Raw genomic sequence first — 20,936 nt, forward strand, 5'->3', positions numbered from 1 at the left:
GTAGCTGCTAGAAACTTGGGCTCCTCCTGACAGAGCTTTAGAAAGAGGCGGCAATAACGAGACTTGATAACCTCAAAAGCTGTGCACAGGAAAATCATCTGCGTTTGAGCTAAAGAAAGTCATGAAATCAATTACAGAGGATTCTAGTTAGGTGTCTCTGGCCCCTCCATAGACGGTTTTTCATCCACAGGTAAGATAAACGAGGAAAACTCGCAGAAGATACAAATGTATATTTATTAAGTAAGCATTTTTTTCAAGTCAGGCTGAATTTTTTAAAAATTTTACTTAATAATTTTTATAGAATTTAAATCAATGTTTTTTATAATTCAAAGTTCTGAATTTAGTTCTTTGTCTAATCCAATATCATTACATGAAAATGTGAAAATGTTAGTTATTTTACTTATTGATCATTCCCATTGCTCCATGCAACTTAAAAGTTAACTTACTTCTTCATTCAAGCTCTCCTTTGAAGGCTTGTCTAGAAGTTATAGACTATTGAAAATGTAATTTTGATGAAATGAATTGTGTTTTTCCCTTTAGCCCCAAACATACAAGCATCAGAAAATTTCAGGTGTCCTAACCAAAATAGCTAACCACAATTTCTCTCAAAATAAAGTTACTGTTGCTCATTTTTAGAGGACATTTTAGAAATCTCCATTTCACAGATGCAAAGATCCATACTACAAAATTCAACATCTACTATATGCAAAATAAAGGCTTTTTTAAAGCAGAAATGTATATTTATTCAACATTACGTTACCCCATTTGTAATATTGTATTGGAGAAAACAATTCCCTCAAAAGGTCAAAGGTAGTTGAGCCAAATAGTAAACATGTGCTCAGTATTCTTATCAAAGACTTGTATAATTACCTCTTAGACATCTTATTTAATCTGTTTTGAAAATAAAAACTACTTAGTTTGGGGGGTTTTATTTATCTTTAACACAAATATGAAAACTGAAAAACTGAATTAAGAACAAGACAAAGCTTTGAACCTCTGTTATATATAACCAATTATGATGCATTGCAATTTTTTAATATGGTTTAGGGTTTGTTCACTTCTTATCTAGGTCCCTCTCATTCACTACAGGAACTAATTTTGACAGAATAAATGCATTGATATCATTAAGGAAAAAAATATTTGCATGAAATTTGAAACTAAGTCAAATACTGACTGACCAAACACCTGAATTGTAACAATGTCCACTATTTACTATAAAAGTGCATTTATTGTATTTAAGACCTATGCTTATTTGTTTTCTTTTTTTTTTTTTTTATTTCAACAGTATCACTTGCACTCCTTTAAAAAAAATAGTACAACTTGAGTGTTTCAGTCCAGTGCATTGTTATTTCATATTTTTCTCCTACAGTATAGGGGAATAAATTCCCATGCTCAGGGCAGAATAGGTTCCATAGTATTATGTCCATGTGCCGGGCTAATCTATGGATATTTACTAAATAAAAACTTCAATTCATGAAAAAAATTATATGCTTTAAGCCTTTAAAGTGATATAATAATGTTTCAAAGCCAAGCCTCCTTATGTATTTATTATTTTCTCCCTTTCAAATAGTAATAGTGCTAACTAGTTCCAATAGCACATTGGAAAACATTTTCAACTAAAACAAAACAAAACAAAATGCTTTTCACTACTAAAGATAATTGCACACACACTGGATATTTAGCCAGTCCTCTACGTTTGTTCCAATATATTTTAGATAATCTGCTGATTCTTACACCATCTAACAGCCTCATAAATTTAAAATGTATCACTATTTCTTAGGCTATATAGCTATATAGCACATATAAAATGGAACATTTGCCTATTAGCTGATTGATGCAAAAAATATAAATACCATATCTGAAAGTTCACACATCATGCCAGAGCTCTGCTCCTTTTATTTTTTGTGTTGAAAGTCATTCTGAAATGTCCTCATAACTGGTGGCAATTTTTCAAGTAATCATTAATAAATACACACCAAATAAGAAGCAAAAGAAATTATTAACCAACCAAACCAGCTAGATGCTTAGATAAAATAACAGAAGATTGTACAACCTTTCAGCAGGTTTTCCTGATATAACTTCTTTAAAGGACCATAAGCATGTCCATATGCTTTTGGGTTATTTGTAGATGAAAAGGAAGTCTGTTCCTGAAGACACACTGCCATAGCTCTAAAAGTTTCTTTTTGTGAAGAGTAGTAAACATGTTTCTTGATGTTTCAAACAATTCTGCGTTATCTTGATGCATTAGAGGGACGTCTGTTCCCTCAGGAATATTATGGAAACTTCAAATGTTTAATTTAACAATGTGACCTAGTTAATATTAAAGAGAACCCAGCTGCTTGGCTTTCTTGCTTATGAATGTATGAATTTTCAGTACTGTAAAGTAAACAAGCATTTTATATGAAAACACTTAAGGAATGTCTCTGCCTACACTTATGCAAACTATTAATGAAATAAAAGTAATCATGCATGCACTTCAAAAACTTGCTTGCAACACTCAATTTAATATTTGTATATTGTTTTAGCATAGTGCCATGTTTGTCAGTAACATGTTGAAGTTACCGTATTGAACTTACACAATAAAGACAATACTATACGAGAATATTCAAAGCAAGACCTCAAATATCCTTCTTCAGATTATAGCTATATTTCATCCTTATAATATAATAGATGCATGTATTTGCTTTTTGGAAGAGAGAACAAATAGAATCCATATTCTAGTATCACTGTTTTATTCCATTTTTTAAAGAGGCACTTCTTCATATTTCTTAGAATATATTTTTATGATAATCTCTTCCTTTTAAAATATCAGTCAAAAATGTGTGCAAATATCACTGACAACATAAGGAAGTTACTTATTTTTAAACCAGCTTTGGAAGCAGCTGCCCCTGGAACACTGGAGAAAAGAAATGATACAAGAAATAGAAGGTAAGGCAGGCTAAGTGAGGGAAGTAAACAAACTATGGGCCTATTCCAAATCAAACGTGGTAATTCTTTGATGCCTACAAATTTTAAGTAACAAGATAACTGAAAAAGAAAAGCATAGCTCTCAAAATAGAGAGGCAAATCATTAGAGCAAACAGTCTATTGTTCGTGTGTATATGTGAGTGGGGATGTACTGTGTTCGTGTGTATGTGTGAGTGGGGAAGTACTATCACAATTAAATCAAAAGAATATAAGGGTGCTTATTTACTATGTTATGTAACAGTAGACATAGCTACATAACACAGAAAATCACATGAGGAAAAAGAAAATTCCTAAACAGTGTTAGTTAGCTGGTGCTGAGGGGAAAATTCATAAAGTTGATCAAATGTTCTCTAAGCAGCTTCAAAAACATTACTGGAAATTTTTTCTCCAGACTGAAAAGACATAGGCAGACCGAACTAGATACAGCAATTTCAAAACACATCATTGTTGTAATTTGTTCATTCATTTAAAAATATTTTACACAATCCAGCCAACTCTCAATTGCTCATTTGAAGAAGAGCAGTCAAGCAGCAATGCCAATGCAGTTTCCAAATGTGGGGTAGGGAGAGAGTGTGAATGATAACTTATAAGTGGGTAGGTATACACAGAAAATATGCCTTCCAAGTTATTTTTGTATATGACACTAGCCTATGACAAGGGGAAAAAAAAGCTGGCTATGCTGGTTGACATCTGAAGCTGGTAGAATTCTGAAAATTGGCAATAAATGGTGCATATCAATTGAAACTCACGAAAATGAAAAGTTGACTGGCCTTCTGTACTTACTCTGTTTCCATTTTATTCCAATGCATCATACTGTCTAACACCTGCTTGTATAGTATATAAAGCCCAACGCTAAAAAATGTATGTCAAGTTGGCAAAAACGTAAGAACACCATTGGTTAGGGTTCTTAGATTAAGCGTTGCTGTGGCTTTTTATTCCAGTGCATTCCAATCTCTGTAATATTTATGGGTGCAGCAGAGGACCCACAGTCATTATTCTTCTGCATTTGATTGGAGGTCAGCATTTTTAAGGTATCTTTTATTCATATTTTTTATGTATATTTATGCATTTTTACAAATACTAGACAGTCCATTGGTGACACTGTAGAATCGTGTACTGATCTTCATTTTAAGATTCTTGGCTGTAGAATTAGAACTGGACTTTTTAAAGCTTTTGACTAAGAAGTATATGAAGGCTGCTACACGCCTTTATTTCTGTTGGTTTCCAAAAGTTCCTTGAGATATTTTTCTTTCAAAAGAATATTTTAATGTTAAATCCTTAGTCTCAAAAATTGCCACTCTGAAAAGGTGGTAAAAATCTTGCTTTTTCACACTAGAATTTGAAATTTAAAGTTAAATTTTTAAAATGTGCTATCATTGCAGAATTTTTATGAAATGAAAACTTTAACATAAGGATTCCAAATCTAGATTTATACTATAATATAGTATCTCAGATGCCCTCAGAAGATTTCATTATCTCTCCTGGATGCAATATGCTCTTAAAATCTTTTCTGAGAAGAAAATGTGTACTTACTGGATCATTAGGAAAATTAACTTGAATTTGGGGAAAACAATATTACTCTCCATCACCTGATACTGCCTACTGCCTTTGTTGATACCTGTTGTGTTTTTTGAAGAAAAAATATATTTCACTAAAATGGCAGAGTCAAGATTGCATTACAAATTAAATTGAATTCCCTTAAATAAGTTCACTGAAAGTCTGTTTTACTATACCTCATTTTCATTAACTTTAGTGGAAGTGGTTTTCCAGAGTTAGCATTGCATACAATAATCTATAACATCTCTAAGACCATTGAATATGTGTGATTTATTCTGTAAGCCTGTCACATCAAGGATTTATTAGAGCTCAGTAAAAATATATACGTGTGTGTGAATATATATATTTTTTCAACCAGTGCACAAGAATTAGAAATTAGCCCCTTATTGGTACTTGGCAACTTTTATGTTCAAAATTAGCTGTCAAACACTATTCATGTATGAGTTCTCTTTCTCTTGGTCAAAGAGTTTTGGGGGGAAAAGTTTCTTAAAGTACATCAGACAGGGATAAAATGGGGTCTGGAATAAAGGACACATTGTGAAGACAGCAGTTTAAAAAGAATCCACTCTCTTTCAGAATTCCACATCTTAATTTGGGGAACATATTTTTTCACAAGACTCCAGGAATTAAACAACATAGAAGAGTTCAAGTGTTGAATTTACCAGGTCATTTGCCATTTCTTGTCTTCCAAATGCAAGGCCAGTGATAGTCACCAGGGTACGTTTTCTGTGAACTGAAAATCACTAGACAGTTAATACATTTATCATAATAATTTCCTAGAATCATCTAGTTCCCTGTGCCCATTAAATGTACATTTGAGTACGACAGAGTTTCAGAGAAAAACAACGAAACAATCACTATGATAGCTGAAATATGGCTTCATAGGAAACAGGGCTACATTTAATTAGCTTTGATTGTTTATGTGTCTTTTCTGTTCTTGTTATAGTTCATATCACTGGCGTAGACTCATAAGCCAATCTTCCAATTTAAGTTACTACCAAAATTTACAAACTTGACGTGAAGAGTACACTGTATTTACAAAGAACTTGGCACTTACAGAATAAATTATTGACTTTTTAAAAAAAATCCAGACCAGGGCACCCATGGTTCAGGCAAATGGGAACGCCTGATGTCTTATATATTATGCTACATTAACATGAATAAATAAATTTCCAGCTGGTAATTCCTCCACAGCGCTGGCCCTGGTGCTGAAAACAAGTACCTTCCATTTCTAATCCATGGGGAGGGTAGAGAAGTTATCAGTCCAGAGAGAGCAAAGGTTGCATGTTTTCTTCCTCATTTTTATCCATGCGTTTTAGCACTGTAGGATCCACAACTGATTGGGATCTAGAAATGATAAAGCCAATGTCAGTGCGTTACTGCCAAACAATCACGTTCTCTTCTCTGTCTTTTCTCCTTTATTACTTCTCTCATGGATGCGGATTAACTTCTTCTACATCAAGAGATTTATGAACTGAGAATGCTGCACATTTAGAGAGATACATTTATGGTGATGTTTTGCATCAAAGGAAACAATCCCCTCTGGCCTCTGAATAAAATAATGCACAGCAGAGGATTCTAAATACACAATAATAGGCTCAAGCTCTCTTCTTTACAATCAAGCAAGAGACTTTTCTTTGAGACTGAGAATTTCTAGTACAGGACTGATGTATTCCAAGAGATCACCAAATGGGGGAATTATTACAGTGAACTTATTGTTATAAGAAAAGAAGTAGAAATAAAAGGAACCTTGATTCCTGTCTGAAAGGGCTCTATGAAACGACTTCAACAGGAATGTGCATTTTTAACCATCTTTTTTTATATTTAATGAGAACATTAGGAAAAAATCAATATTTCAATATGAGTTTTGTTAAATTTTCCATTAGGACATCTGAATAAAATCAATCTTACTCTTGAAAACTTTAAGAAAAGTAGAAACCCCTCTTGTTTAGTCAGCAGCACTTTATGATTAGGAAAGCAAATAATGTGAAAACCCCTTACACATGCCTTTGATAGCAGGTGGGAATTATATCTCAATTCCTCACTAGGAAACAACATAAAACTGGGAAGGAGGAAAGTCAATGAAAAGTGCTACTGCGGTGGCAGGAAGCTGCCATCTTAATGGCTATGGCATTAAAGAAGCAGCTGCCCTTTTAAATTCTCCTCCATAATGAATTTTTCCCCTGCTGCTGCATTCCAACCATTTGGCTATTGCTGTGGCAATATGCCACTTAGCAGACCTCATTAATTTTCAAAAAGAAAGACTATAAGCTAAAATACAACCACACATGCTAATGAAAAAGAACAGCAATGGAACTAATTATCAAAGCAAAAATAATTACAGAATTAACTGATAAACTGACTCCTTCATTTAAATAAACTTAAATTCATTTCTAAAGAGAGAATGAAAAGGAAGGTGAGAACTTTAAAATAAGGAGGTTTATTTCCTAAGTCATTTTCACTATTTTACCTCAATAATAGGTATTAGATGCATATGTCAGAATGGAGACTGACTGCAGTTGAAAGTGGTGTGTGTGTGTGTGTGTGTGTGTGTGTGTATGTGTGTGTGCAGGAGAGAGAAAGAGACAGAGAGAGAGAGAGACAGAGAGAGAGAGAGAGAAGGAGAAGGAGCAATGATAATTTATCTTAGAAAAAAGTACATGAATAAAATACATTTTAACACAATTGACAATTGCACAAAGCACTTAATAATTAGACCTGTAACACTTTTCTTCTTAGACTCAACTGAAATAATTGGTTTCCCAAGATGAATCCATGCTAAAATATACAGGGGTTCATTTAATGTCCTGCACTAGAGCGTTACTTGACAACGAGTACCCACTAGACTATAAATTCCATGAGCAGGGACTTTATCAGTTTCTCTCCTTGCTGTGAACACAATGCATGTCACAGAGTCTATTACACAGTAGGATTTCAATGTCTTAACTTTTATCCAATAAATAGTTTCCATACTGAAAGAGGATGGGTATCAAGCATTGAAAGCGAAGAGTGATGAAGATAAAGCAATTTATCCTGTGGAGAAAGAAATTCTTAACAAAAACATTTATTTTAAAATTCTCACAAAGTTAAATATATAAATGTTGAGGCATATCCTAATAATAGTCATTAAGTACACACCAAAGCTCTTCAGACAGCACAGAGTCTACAATATAAGCATTTGCCATAATGTTCTATTAAAACACACGTCATACAAATACACATACACATGCACACACATCTTTTAAACCCTTACGTTCGTTCCTTGACTACTTTTACTACCAAATGTAAAATAGATAGCTAGTGGGAAGCAGTCACATAGCACAGGGAGATCAGCTCGGTGCTTTGTGACCACCTAGAGGGGTGGGATAGGGAGGGTGGGAGGGAGGGAGACACAAGAGGGAAGAGATATGGGGACATATATATATGTATAACTGATTCACTTTGTTATAAAGCAGAAACTAACACACCATTGTAAAGCAATTATACTCCAATAAAGATGTTAAAAATTTTTTTAAATAAAAAAATTTATTAGAGGATATGGCAATTTTAATAAAATATTTTAAATTACAGTGCACTAGCCAACCTGGGATTAAGTTCCTAGTTTGCTTATTTTTTAAACATCTATGCGGCTGCTTCCCACTAGCTATCTATTTTATGTTTGGTAGTGTATATATGTCCTAGTTTGCTTTTGTCATGCACTACAGATGTCAGAATTGTTGGATGATGAACGCTCCTGGCTCATTATGCAGAACAATTCCTCAATAAAGCAAGCCAGGCAGAAACAATTTCTGATTAAGATTTTTTTGATATTTTATTGCCCCAAGAGTACTGCTGTTTTAGTCTAGATTTTCTTTTTTGCTCTCTTATACAAAACAACAGGGTGATTTGTGCAGGACCATAACTGTTAATAAATCGGTTTGTTTCAACTGCACTAGAGGAAGTTACTTAACATTAACTCATAGTACATCTTAGCAGTCTCCAGCCTCTACTGTCTTTCAATGAATAACTTGTTTTCCCCTTGAAAACCTATAGCTTAACTTTAATTATCCAGGTATCATTTATTCATTTATTATGTATCTACAATATTGTGCTATACCTTAGTGTTTAAGAGACAAGATTTTAGTCAGAAATGGATTCCAATTCCACCTTCTGCTATTTACTAGTTCTGTGACCAAGGGAAGGCTATTTAAACTTCCTAAGATTTTATTCCCTTACCTGTAAAATGGGGAAAATAATACCTACATCATACAGACATATTGAGGATCAAGTGCGATAATGCATGCATAACCCCCAGCATTAATTCTGGCAGATAGCATATGGTAGTGGTTAAGGAAATGACTTAGAGAATACTATTACCTGTGTTCCAACATTAGCATTGTAGCTTTGTAGCTATGTGAAATGTAGAAGTTACTTACCTTCTCTGTATCTGGGTCTCCTCATCAATAAGATGGGTATAGTATTACCTTATTAGTTGTTTAGAAAAGCAAAGGAGTTGATGTATACAAAGCATTAGATAGGGTTTGGCATGTAGTAACAATAGGTGTTGGATATTATTTAATAAAATGGAAGTGCATATTACCGTAACAACATTAGTGTTGATGCTCACTGCACCTGTTGTGTGCCAGGCACTATCCTGGGTCCTAGAGGCGTAAGGTAAAACACATTCCCCGAGTTTAAGGAACCCACTCTCTAGTGAAGTTTGTATTCTTTCACATGATTATACTATCTCTCCACAAATTCATACAGAGGAACATAATCTTCTAGCTATACAAGTAGCTAAATTCACCCAAAGTAACAGTTATCTACAACTCTTTGGTGAAGGAATGATTTTTCCCCTCTCGATCTAAGAATGATATAAAACTGGAAAAGGAGATGGAGGAAGGGTGGAACCTAGAAACAATTTTCTCCCATCCTTGATGGGGAACTGCCATCCCCTGCCAGAGAGAAGATAAAAATAAAGTGAAACAACTTTCTTGATCTCATTCTTCAGGAGTTTTCAAATAGAACCATATAAGCGTCATATGATACAAAACCTACACCAAACAAAGGATGTCTGAAATTCCAATCAGCCCATGTCAGAAGCAAGAAACTCAGGGTTGGGGAGGCCATCGTGCTATAAGTCAAGTCTTCAGGGCACAAAATGGCCTAATTAATTGGAGAAGAAAATCAGGATCCAAAAAGACTTCAAAAGGTGGATCGCCTGAACCAAATCTAACAAGATGATGTCAATTAAAGTAATGTGCTCGGAGGAAAAAGCTAAACACAGAAATAAAGAATTATGAGGATAAGGATCTATAAGTAAAGAGACCAGTTTTAAGGGGTTCAGTATGAGTCAGCAATGTGCCTTGGCTGCCTGAACGGCAGCAACAGTGACAACAACAGCAACTAAACGAAGCCAATGAGGTCTACACTGCAAAGCCAGAATTCTGGAACCTCTATGCAAGTAATGATAGCGTCAGATGTCACCTCTACAATTCTAAACACTGCACCTAAAAGGGGCCACTGACAGACAGCAGAGGACTCTTTCATTCATCTAACTGGTGCCTAGTGAGCATGTTTTGTGTGCCAGGCTCCACTCCAGGCACTGAGGATTCAGAAGAGAACAGGATAGACAAAGCCACTAAAGTCTCCCTGAAGCTTACATTGCAGGACAGGGGGATACATAACTAAATAAAATCAATCATTTCACTGACTAATAATGAACTATGAAGAAAATAAAGAAGGTGATTGATAAGAAGTGGCTAGAATGAGGAGGAAGTAGAGTTGATTAAGACCTGGTGACTGAGAAAGACCAAAAGACCCTCTTGAGGAGATGACCTTTGATTGGGGCCAGCCATTGGAAGACAGAGGACAAGAATATTCCAGCCAGAGGTGACAAGAATAAAGACCCTTGGATAGGAACAAGCTGGGGAGGCTGAAGGAGAATAAAGAAGGCTGTTGTGTCTGAAAGGTAGGGGAGGAGAGAAAAGGTAAATAAACTTAGAGGAGAGAGGTAGGCAGGATCAGATCATGCAGTATATTGTAAGTCTCGATAAGGAGTTGATTGTATTCATTGTATAATCAGCAGTCACTTAAAAATTCAAAGCAGAGAAGTGAAAGGATCTGATTTATATTTTTTAAATATTATTTTGATTGCCACATGGATAATATAATAAATGGAAGGTAGGGGAGCAGGGTAAAGGTGGAGGCAAAGAGAGCAGGTAGGAAGTTTTGGAGGAAGTGTAGGTTATGGGGGTGCAGCTGAGGCTGTAGAGGATGTGGAGAGAGGTGTGCTCAGAGGAGGGGACCACACTAGTTAACAAGTCACAGAAGGAGGGGCTAAAGGAAATGAGCATTACTAGCTGGCAAAGGAAAAGACAAAGGGACACCTATGAGAGCTGTCTCCAAATCCTCCTGTAGCTCAGTTCTAGAGTGAGGGCGCTCTGTGTCATGCTGTCACAGAAGAGTAGACAAGATTTATATCAACAACATGAAAGACTCTGTACCTCATGCATTGGAACCTTGTTCCATTACATATAGACTATGTGACTTTGGGGACACAAATATCTGTTTAACAAGGTTGCTGTGAGAATTAAATAAGTGAATGTTACCAAAAAAGGTACCTAGTAAGGGCCTAACTCATGAGAAGTTTATTAAAAATGGTAGATTGTAACAATTATCACTGTTAGAATTTTAATTTTTATCAGCAGGAACCTATTCTTAGGCAATGGCTTTTAACCATTTTTGCCTTAGACAACTTTGAGAATTTGATGAAATATGCCTTCTCTCCAGAAAAAAAATGCACTATATATACATTTATATATCTATATATACATACATACATTCAAACATATACACACACAGTTTTGAATACAACTTTTATCACTTTACAGACCACTTTGAGAGTCCATCAATGAACCCCTTTGGTGAGAAGAGCATATAACTCAAATTAGGAAGCCTTGTTTTAAGAGGAGGGAGTTGAAAAGCCCAAACTTGATTTAAAGATAAGCTTGTCAATTAGTGGAGAAATTAAAGCCGAAGATGTTCCTGGCCTTTCCGTTCTCTCCAAGGAGTTGTGGAGCAGCCTGGGGCGAGAAAGGTATCACACCCCGCCCCCCAAGAACAGCAGCAGCTGCAGCAGCAAATAAAAGAGGCCAGTCTCAAAGATGCCACTGCATGAGTCAGTGGTGACCAAATGACCCTAAGGCTTTCCTCAGAGAAGGATGCAAGATAGTGTTTGCAGTGACATGGGAGATGCCCTTGTGTCCTCCCTGAATTAGGTGAAGAGAGACTTGTAGGAGCTGTGGTTCCTATATTTCCTGGATACGAAATGAACCAAGAAATAATATTTGTTATCCAAATGAACCCTGGGCTGGTGTGGCCTGGGGTAGCATAAGAATTAGATGTCTTCTGGTGTGCTACAGAATGCAAACTCAGAGGCAGTTATGCATTTGTGTGTGTCTGGCAACCCCGCTGCCCTCGATCACCAGTAGATTATGGCTGGACATATGTTTTACCCATATTGGATACAAAACGCCTAGGAAAGTTTTTATTACAGAGCATGTGTTGAATAGGTACCCACTGACTGAAAGAAAACAGACCTAATAACACTATGAGAGTCAAAGCAGGAAATCAGATTCTGACTCAACAATGAATTCTGTAAAGATTAAAGCTGTAGGGAAGTAGTGTCTTGCCTCAGGAATGGCTAGACAGAAACTTTTAAACAGAAACTTGGCAGAGATGCTGAAAAAAGAACGTAAGCTGCGAATGTTAGTGTTTGAAGCGTGTGTGTGTGCGTGCGCGCGCTGTGTGGATCCCCTCCTTCAAATGAAATCTTACACAGAAGTCCAAAAAATTGTTTAGATAGTCAGTCTCACCGCAGTGGAGATGGGCACGGTCCCCACCCCCTACCTGCTTGCCCTGAGACACTCAACCAGAACCTTAAAGAACAGTTTGAAAAGCCACTGGATTGGCTGACTTCTAAGGGGTCAGCTAGACTGTGAATTTGGAGCAACACTGAGTTGAGGTGACCTTGAATGAATTTATCTTTGACTTGAAACTCCTTAGACATCCGATCACAGGAGCATGAAAGGCTTTAAAGTGTCGCCAAATATCTACTTCAGAAAAATATAAAATCTGGAGTTGTATCAGGTGTCCCCACCCTGGCCCAATCCACTTCCCAGTGACCTCCAGCATACCTCTTCATGGACTTGGGGGAGAGTTCCTTCTCTACCTCCTTCACAGGCAAGCTGTAGGAGTCCACACCGTATTCACTGTCGTCATCATACTCATGGTCTAGCAGTGTTCTTGCCCAGGTTCCCATATCATAAGGGGGGAGCATTCCCCCAAACTCAGAGGGCAAAATCTCAGGATGAATCAGTTGGTGTAGACTGTTCAGGTTGTTACCGTGCAAAAATATCTACAAACGCAAGAAGAGGGTGGGAGAAAACACAAAGAGGAGAATAAATATCATCCAGATTTTGGGAACTGGGCGGGGGGTGGGGGGGATGAAGGATTGAGGATAGGAAAGCCAAAGCAAGAGTTTTCCATGTCTGTTAAAATATATAAGCCCCTCATCTACTCTGTGAAACAGGAAGGCTGGTTCTGTAATCCTAATAATTCATATAAAAATCCTGAGGCTCAGGGATTTTAGGTAGCTTCTAGAAGGTCAGATGGTTATTGGTTTAAAGAACTGGAACAAGAAATTTAGTTTCCTGCTTCATAGCTGGGAACATGAGCAGAATCTAATGTGCATGTTGATCTGCACATTATCCTGGTGTTAGCTGTACAAAGCTGGTGATGTGCATAATGAATGCTGTCAAAAGACTCTTCTCATAAGGACTCAACAACTGCTGAGCCCATTCAGGTTATTAAACCCAAAAGCTGTAACCAGTATGGCTTTCTCTTTCTCTTCAGTAAAAATAAGAATACTGTAACCACTAAATTACTGCTTTATAATACAAAGTATGTGATGTAAATAAAAGTAGATTAGCATCATCACAATGAAAAGTTGACATAAGTTTCACATCCCAAAGGACCAATGTTCTACAATGTTACCAGCATCTTCTCTGCTACAGATTTCCATGGTTATCATTCAAATCAGAAATGGAATAATGAGTTGAAACTGTAAAGCTGTGTGTATCTGTTAATTATTCTTATCACTGTCTACATAGAGCTTTCTGTTAAACTGGAGAGTTATTTAAGCTACATACTCAAGATCTGTTTCTCCATAAGTTGCTACCTCTTTCCTCTTCTTTCATTTCAATCTCAAGACTTCAGATCAGTCTTCTCTGATAAAGTACTATTGTCACCTCATATAAACTTACATATTTATTTAAAGATTATAATTTATAAGTGGCTTAGAAATCTCATACTTCAGGTGCAAGATGAACAAGCTAAGACATTCATCTTGCTTTCCATACTTTTAGAATCCACTGAAGTAAATATACTGGAAAACAAAGACTAGTCTATATCAAATAAAATGAGAGGAATGGCAGTCACCAGTCAACAAGTAATTTCAACAAATTGTGGAAGAGTATAAAAGCACCTTAGAGCTGGTCACTGGCCAAAATGATCACGGCAAGTGGCTGGTGGAATACATAATGTGGGGCTTACAGCAGTGGAAGATACTGTCTGCCCCAAGTTAAATCAGGTTAATTGCAAATTTTACACCTTCCCCTTCCTACTTACAGAGCACAACAGGAAAACACACACACACACACACACACACACACTCTCTCTCTCTCTCTCTCTCTTATAATTTTCCAGGGAAAATTAAGTTCTAGCACCTGAAATCCCTACTTTATTAAGTATACAACCTTTATTTCATCAGATGTACTACTTCATGTCAGAAACCTTCTCTTTCAAGTCATGCAAGAGTTATGGCAATAAATCCTTAGAAAAGTAAATGTAATTCACACTACTTCTCTTTTCACTAACACTCTGTTCCCTCCTCCCTCAACATCACTTTCAGCTTTGGCCTTGTTTCCTCTTTCTCTGAAAAGATAGGGCAACCAGATGAGACCCACCCACTAGCATCTGTGTCCATATGCTTTGCCTTTGCTCCCAGCACAATGGAAGAATAAACTCTACAAAGGCCAACCCCTCCACCTGTGCACTAGAATTCATTCTCTCTTCCACTCAGTTATATTTCCCAAACAATTCTCTCTTGTCTCTCTCACATCATCAAATTTCCTCCTCTTCTGTATCTTTCCCATCAAAGAACAAACATGCCAACTCTACTCTTCCCTTCCCCCCCCATACAGATGCATGAAACCTCTCTTGATCTTACCTCTAGTTATTATCCTATTTTTCTCCTTCCTTTCATTGCAAAACTCATCAAAGGAGTCATCTATATTCATTGTCCAAGTACTTTTGTCCCATTTTTCCTGAATCGAATCCAAATAGGCTTTGCCTCCCACCATTGCATGAAAATAGCTCTTGTCAAGATCCTTCTCACTGCTAAATTCAGTGTCCAATAATTCTCTGTCCTTATTTTTCTTAAACTCTCAGCAGCACTGGATATAGTAGATGGCTCTCCTCATTGAAACGCTTTCTCCCAGGATCTCTTGGTTTCCTTCTATTTGATAGATGCTTTTTTCAGACTCTTTTGCTGGTTATTCTTCACCTCCTCAGCATCTTAACATCAGAGAGCTCCAGGCTTCAGTTCTTGGATTTATTCTCTTCTCTAACTATACTCACTCCTTGGTGATGTCATTCAGTCTAGTGGCTTTAAGTATTGTCCATACACTGAAAATTTATATTTTGAATCCAGACCTCTCTTTTGAACTCCATATTGGTATTTCTACGCTCTATGTGACACCTCCACTTAAATGGTAAATGGAACTTAACATATCCAAGATTGAACTTATAATTCTCTCCCCCAAATCAACTCCTCCCTATTTTCAATGTCAGTTAATCGTACAAATATGCTTCTAGTTTCTCAGGCCAAAACATTTGACTCATCTTTTACTTCTCTCATAATCTAAGTTGTCAGTAAATTCTTTTGGTACTACCTCCAAAATCTGTCCTGAATTCAAACATCTGAACAACTCCACCCTTACAACCCTAACTCAACTCCCATCATCCTTCACACTGTGTTACTGCACTAGCTTCCTAACTGCTCTCCCGACTTCCACTCTTGCTCTCCCGACTTCCACTCTTGCTCTCCCGACTTCCACTCTTGCCACCAACACTCAATTCTCAACACAGCAGCCAGAATGACCATGTTAAAACATCAGTCAGGTCACATTAGTCTGCTCACAATCCCCCATTGGCTTCCTCTTTCTCTTAGAGTAAGTCCTATAAGATCCTCTATGAACTCTTTCTGTTAACACATCTCCTACTACTCACACCCTCCTGCAATATGCCATGCACACATCTGTCTCATCATTTATTGAAGTTTTACTATATTCTCCCCCGTACATATTTTTTCTTCCTCCATTTCATGCAAGAAGTCTGGTTCTTTGGGTCTCCTTTGCCTCAGATTACCTTACAATTATACTTAGGCTGAACTTTTAAATTTAAAAAAATTTTTAATTTTATTTTCCTAAACCATGCCATTGAAGAGATTATGGTAGCTGACCATAATTATGGTAGAAAGAGGGTAGAATATTTTTAAGAATTAGCAAGGAATAGAATAGCAAGCCCACGATTGAGGAAGAAGTGGAAATTTGTGACATCTAGCAGGAAAACCTGTTTCCTGTCAGCTCTTGGGGTGTGGCAGGACCACATCTGTGGACCAGCTGAAGAGTGCACTAGGGTAGTGGATTGAAACCTAGCCATTGGGTTCTGGCTTCAGTAAAGATGCTTGGGAGCAGGAGACCTTAATTCAAGGAACTAATACTAGCTTGAACAGTGAGCATGTCAAAAGTGGCCATGATGGATGGGAAGTTAGGCTCTACATGAAAGATTCCAGACACTGGTGAAATTTTGAGAAGAAGAGACCCCTGTGACACCTAAGGTTGACATTCCCATCAGCCCAGCATGTTGGAAACTCAAAGTCTGATTTAATTTAAGAAAATGAAGAACTAAATGTCTACTGTGAAAGATGATTCACGACTCTTTCCTAGGTTTCCTTTTACCAGTTTTTCAGAACATAGATTTACAGCATCTGTATTATAACTTGTTTGAGTAATATTGTAGTGCTGAATCACTTGGGATTCCAGTAAGGAAATATAATAGCGTTGCATTGTGCATTGATTATATACTTAAAAATTAAAGGTGTTTCAATCTATAATTATTTTCTCATACAAAAATTTCCAAGTCATATAGTTTTAATTAAAATGGTAAAATTCAAATACCTCAGTTCCATCTGGAATAGTGCTAGCAAGGCATTCTTGTAGGCATTGTCAAAATCATCAAATTCCATCAAATAACCCCCAAACCTAGAGCTTTCCTTTTTTTGTAGACTTGATACTCTTCAGTCTTTTCAACAGAGCAAAATCATGTCAAAATCATGTCACAACAAGTCACCCCTGCACTCAAAGTCTTTCAAGTGCTCCTCATTTCATTCTGACTGAAAGCCCAGATCTTTACAACAGTGTACAAGACCCTCTATGAGCGGGCACACTACGTTCCTCCCCGTCCAGTCCCCTACTATCCTCCCCAGTAGCTCATTCATCTCCAGCTTTCCTGGCCTCCTTGCTGTTTGTCAAATATTCCAGGCCTGTTTCTACCTAAGGACCATTGCCTTTGCTAGTCCCTCTACCTGGAACAGTCTTCCCAATACACCCACATTTTCAGCTCTATTACCTCCTAGCTGTGATTTAGAGCAAATGGTTTCACCTTCCATGCCTCATTTTCTCATCTATAAAAGGAGGAAAATAACAATGCTTACCCTAAAGCCTTGTTGGAAGGACTAAATGAATTAACATACCAAGAGTACTTAGAACAGCACGCGGCATAGCGTGAACACTACAAAAGCATTCACTAGTACAATTTGTACTAAAAGCCCCCAGCAGATATTTTGGATTACCTGATCATCCCTTCATAAAACAAAGCTGAAAGTGTTTTTTCTGAGGCACATCAATACATTTTTCCAAATTATAAAATGTAAATTAATATGAATCTTGGTGGTAGAAATAATTCCTAATATAAATTATAATTGTTTACAGAATTCTTCCTCCTAAATTACTAAAACATATTCAACAAATTCATAAACAGAAAACTCCCTGTTCACAAATGTTTGACACCAACACATACTAACAATGATTTCACTTTCACACTCACAGTAAGGCTTTTATGGCACTGAGCTACCTGAAGTGCCTTCTCATTCATGAGAAACATGGAAAATTATCTTCCATATGGATTTAGAAGTAACTATATTTTACTGTGGAACTAATCATTTGAAAATTGGTCACAGCACAGTGGCAAAAATATCTCTAAATGCAGAGCTATTTGGATTCAAATGTTAACTCTACAACTTTACAGCTGTGTAAATGAATAAGCAAGTTATTTATCCATCCTAAGACTTACTTTCCTCAGCTTTTAAATAGGAGATGATGCTTACTAAGCTTACTTTTCAGAGATGTTTGGAGGATAAAATGAAATAATGTACATTAAAATGCATTTTAAAATATTATCAATAGTGATAAATGTGTTTGGTATTTACAATGTGCCATGCACTGCGTTAAATAATTTATATAAATATTCTTATTCTCAGAAAAATGATTATTTTGGAACATACTTTGAATATCCTCATTGTTGGATAAAACTGAATCTTGGAATTCAAGTAACTTGTAATTTAAAGAGATATTAAAATTTCTACACATTAGTATTCTTTCTGAAATGTGTGATTGATAATGACAATCACTACAAAATTATATTAGAGATCACAAAATTCACTATATTCAATGTAATACATATTGTGAAATAACTAACACCTATTTATAACATAAAAAATTATAACTTTTGTCTGTATATTACTTGAAATTAAGTGTACCAATAACAATATAGTAACATGGTATAATATTTTGTACTTTTAAACCGAGGCTTTAATGTATAATGAATGTGCTAAAATGCTCTCCCCATTTGTGGAAAAGCAAGAGAGCTAGTTTTTAAGTATTTCTTTCACAGATACACTGTTCAGAATTAATCACAAGTTTTTACATTTTGTAAAATATCTTTTATGTTATCTTTTACAGTTATATTCAATACAGAAACACATTTTACCACAGGACATGTTATACATACAGTATGCATCATAATTTATTGAATGGGGGAGCAGAAAGGAAATAAAAAAACAAAGAAGGAAACAAATACCCTTTTCCGAGTCTTCTCCTTCAGGAAAGGCCGGATCACGGTATACAGGGCATGGATATACCATGGTTGGTTGACAAAATGAATTCCTCCAAATCGTGCTGGGAAACTATCCTAGAGTAACATGGCGGGGGAAAAAAATCAAAACACGCTTTAAAACACTGAGAAGGTTTAGGGAAGGCCGTATGGTATACAAATTTGTTATTCTGCACACTTAAATGATTATCTGCATAGCTAAGGAGAAGAAAGAAGGAAGAACCTCACTGCAATTAAACATTGTAACTTTCATACAGAAACTGAAGCAATATGTAATAAAGCACATCTTTCTCAAGAATAGGTTGTTGATAGGAATTTCAGCATTTTTAGGAGTGCCACGTTTTAAGCCTGCAAACTGCTAACAGTCATTATAGACCAAGAAATACAAGTAAAAGACTTTAGAAATTTGTCAAATAATGAATCTATGTTAGATAAGTGTATATTAAAATGTACTTAAATTAAAATGTTTTATTAAATTTCAATGTAGTTATCTATAATGTGAGGACGGTCAGATATCAAAACTCACTTTATTCTCTTTATTTTATTACCAGCTTTACTATAAACACTTTCCTTTCCTTATTCCAACTACCAAAAAAAGGAAACATGCTTAAGCAAAATTAAAACCTGGAATTGTAGTGTAAGAAATTTGCACTTGCATTTTGCCAAGTTAAAGGAAAGTCAAACCCTCTGAGCTCACCCAACAGGAGGAAAACGGGGCTATCACAAAGCCAGCCTCTTCTTCAGCAAGAACTCAACCATGTAAGGTCTGCATCTGAAGCGACATAGAGGTATTTTCCTCCTTTCTGTGACTAAATAGGTGCATCTCAAGTCCACCCCAAAATCTGAAGAGAATCCTTAAGCCAAATAAATTACAACATTTGACAGTGCTACGGATTCCATATAAATGGACCTAGATTTTGCTACTGGTTCAAAATTCCATGCTGAACTGACTACAAAAGTCTCCTTTAGAAAACTGTACCACTAGAAGTGTCTCTCGAGTGGCATCATAATAATTGGCCTACATCTAGATTCTACTGGGAACATAAACAGGAACAAAAGAAAAGAAACTGAAATAATTGTAGATCTATTTTCTTAATTTAAATTTTCTCTTGAACAAGATTCAAAAGATTTAAAAACATGCATGGTGTAACATCATTAAATTATTTTGTTTTTAGGGGACACTTATGAGCGTTAGAAATTAATTAGTGATTTTATATATTGATTTTTAGAGTCAACAAACATTTTTTCTGCAACGAAATTTCTATCTTCGAGAATAACACACTATGAAAAAACCACAGTACTTCAAATAATAAATACATTCGTAAGCTGTGTCTTGTTTTATGTCAGTCTCTTACTTCTTTTATAAATTTGTAGCTTTCATTCATCAAAAGAGTATTACAAAAACAGAAATGAGTCAGGTAGAAATGCAGACATAGTGTCTTTTAATTTTTTTTATTTTTATTTTTTCAGCTAAATATCCTTTTATTTTCATATGAAAAAATACATCTGACTTCCACATAGCAGGTTACTTTTAAAAAAATTTTTATTGGAGTATAGCTGCTTTACAATGTTGTGTTAGTTTCTACTGTACACAGGCATAGAGAACAAACATATGGATACCAAGGGGGAAATGGGGGGGGATGAATTGGTACATTGAGATTGACATATATACACTATTGATACTATGTATAAAATAGATAACTAATGAGAACCTACTGTATAGCACAGGGAACTCTACTCAATGCTCTGTGGTGACCTAAATGGGAAGGAAATCCAAAAAAGAGGGGATATATGTATACATATATGATTCATAGTATCTTTTAAAATTATGACATTTTTATACATAAAAAGAAGATAAATAATGTATATACAATAAAGAGAATACTAATATGTGCCCTCCACTCAGCTTAAGAAGTAGAATATAGTTGGTAACCTTGAAGATCACTGTATTTATATATTCTTTCACTTTCCCCACATTTAAAATTTTCACATTGTATTTCATATATAAGCATTTCTCTTGCTTATCTCAATATTTTATATTTTATTTTATAAATGTTATAAATATAATATTTATTATTTTTACTTTGCATATTTTATTTTTATATTTTATATTTTTGCTATATATATATATATATATA

At 35.7% G+C, this 20,936-nt stretch overlaps 1 protein-coding gene across 1 annotated transcript in view; it reads right to left on the reverse strand.

The window, feature by feature from the left end:
- Positions 1-277: 277 nt before the first annotated feature.
- CLVS2 (clavesin 2) overlaps positions 278-20,936 on the reverse strand; it is a 69,224-nt gene continuing 48,565 nt past the window's right edge. Inside the window, exons 3-6 of the mRNA XM_082406261.1 lie at positions 18,766-18,876; positions 12,702-12,922; positions 5,747-5,871; positions 278-5,257 (exon numbers count right to left, since the gene is read on the reverse strand). Coding sequence (XP_082262387.1) covers positions 5,784-5,871; positions 12,702-12,922; positions 18,766-18,876 — 420 coding nt within the window. The 3' untranslated portion in view covers positions 278-5,257; positions 5,747-5,783. The remainder of the gene's footprint in view (positions 5,258-5,746; positions 5,872-12,701; positions 12,923-18,765; positions 18,877-20,936) is intronic.

This window comes from Balaenoptera borealis (genome assembly GCF_965194805.1).
Source record: "Balaenoptera borealis genome assembly, chromosome: 9".
NCBI classification, from domain to species: domain Eukaryota; kingdom Metazoa; phylum Chordata; class Mammalia; order Artiodactyla; family Balaenopteridae; genus Balaenoptera; species Balaenoptera borealis.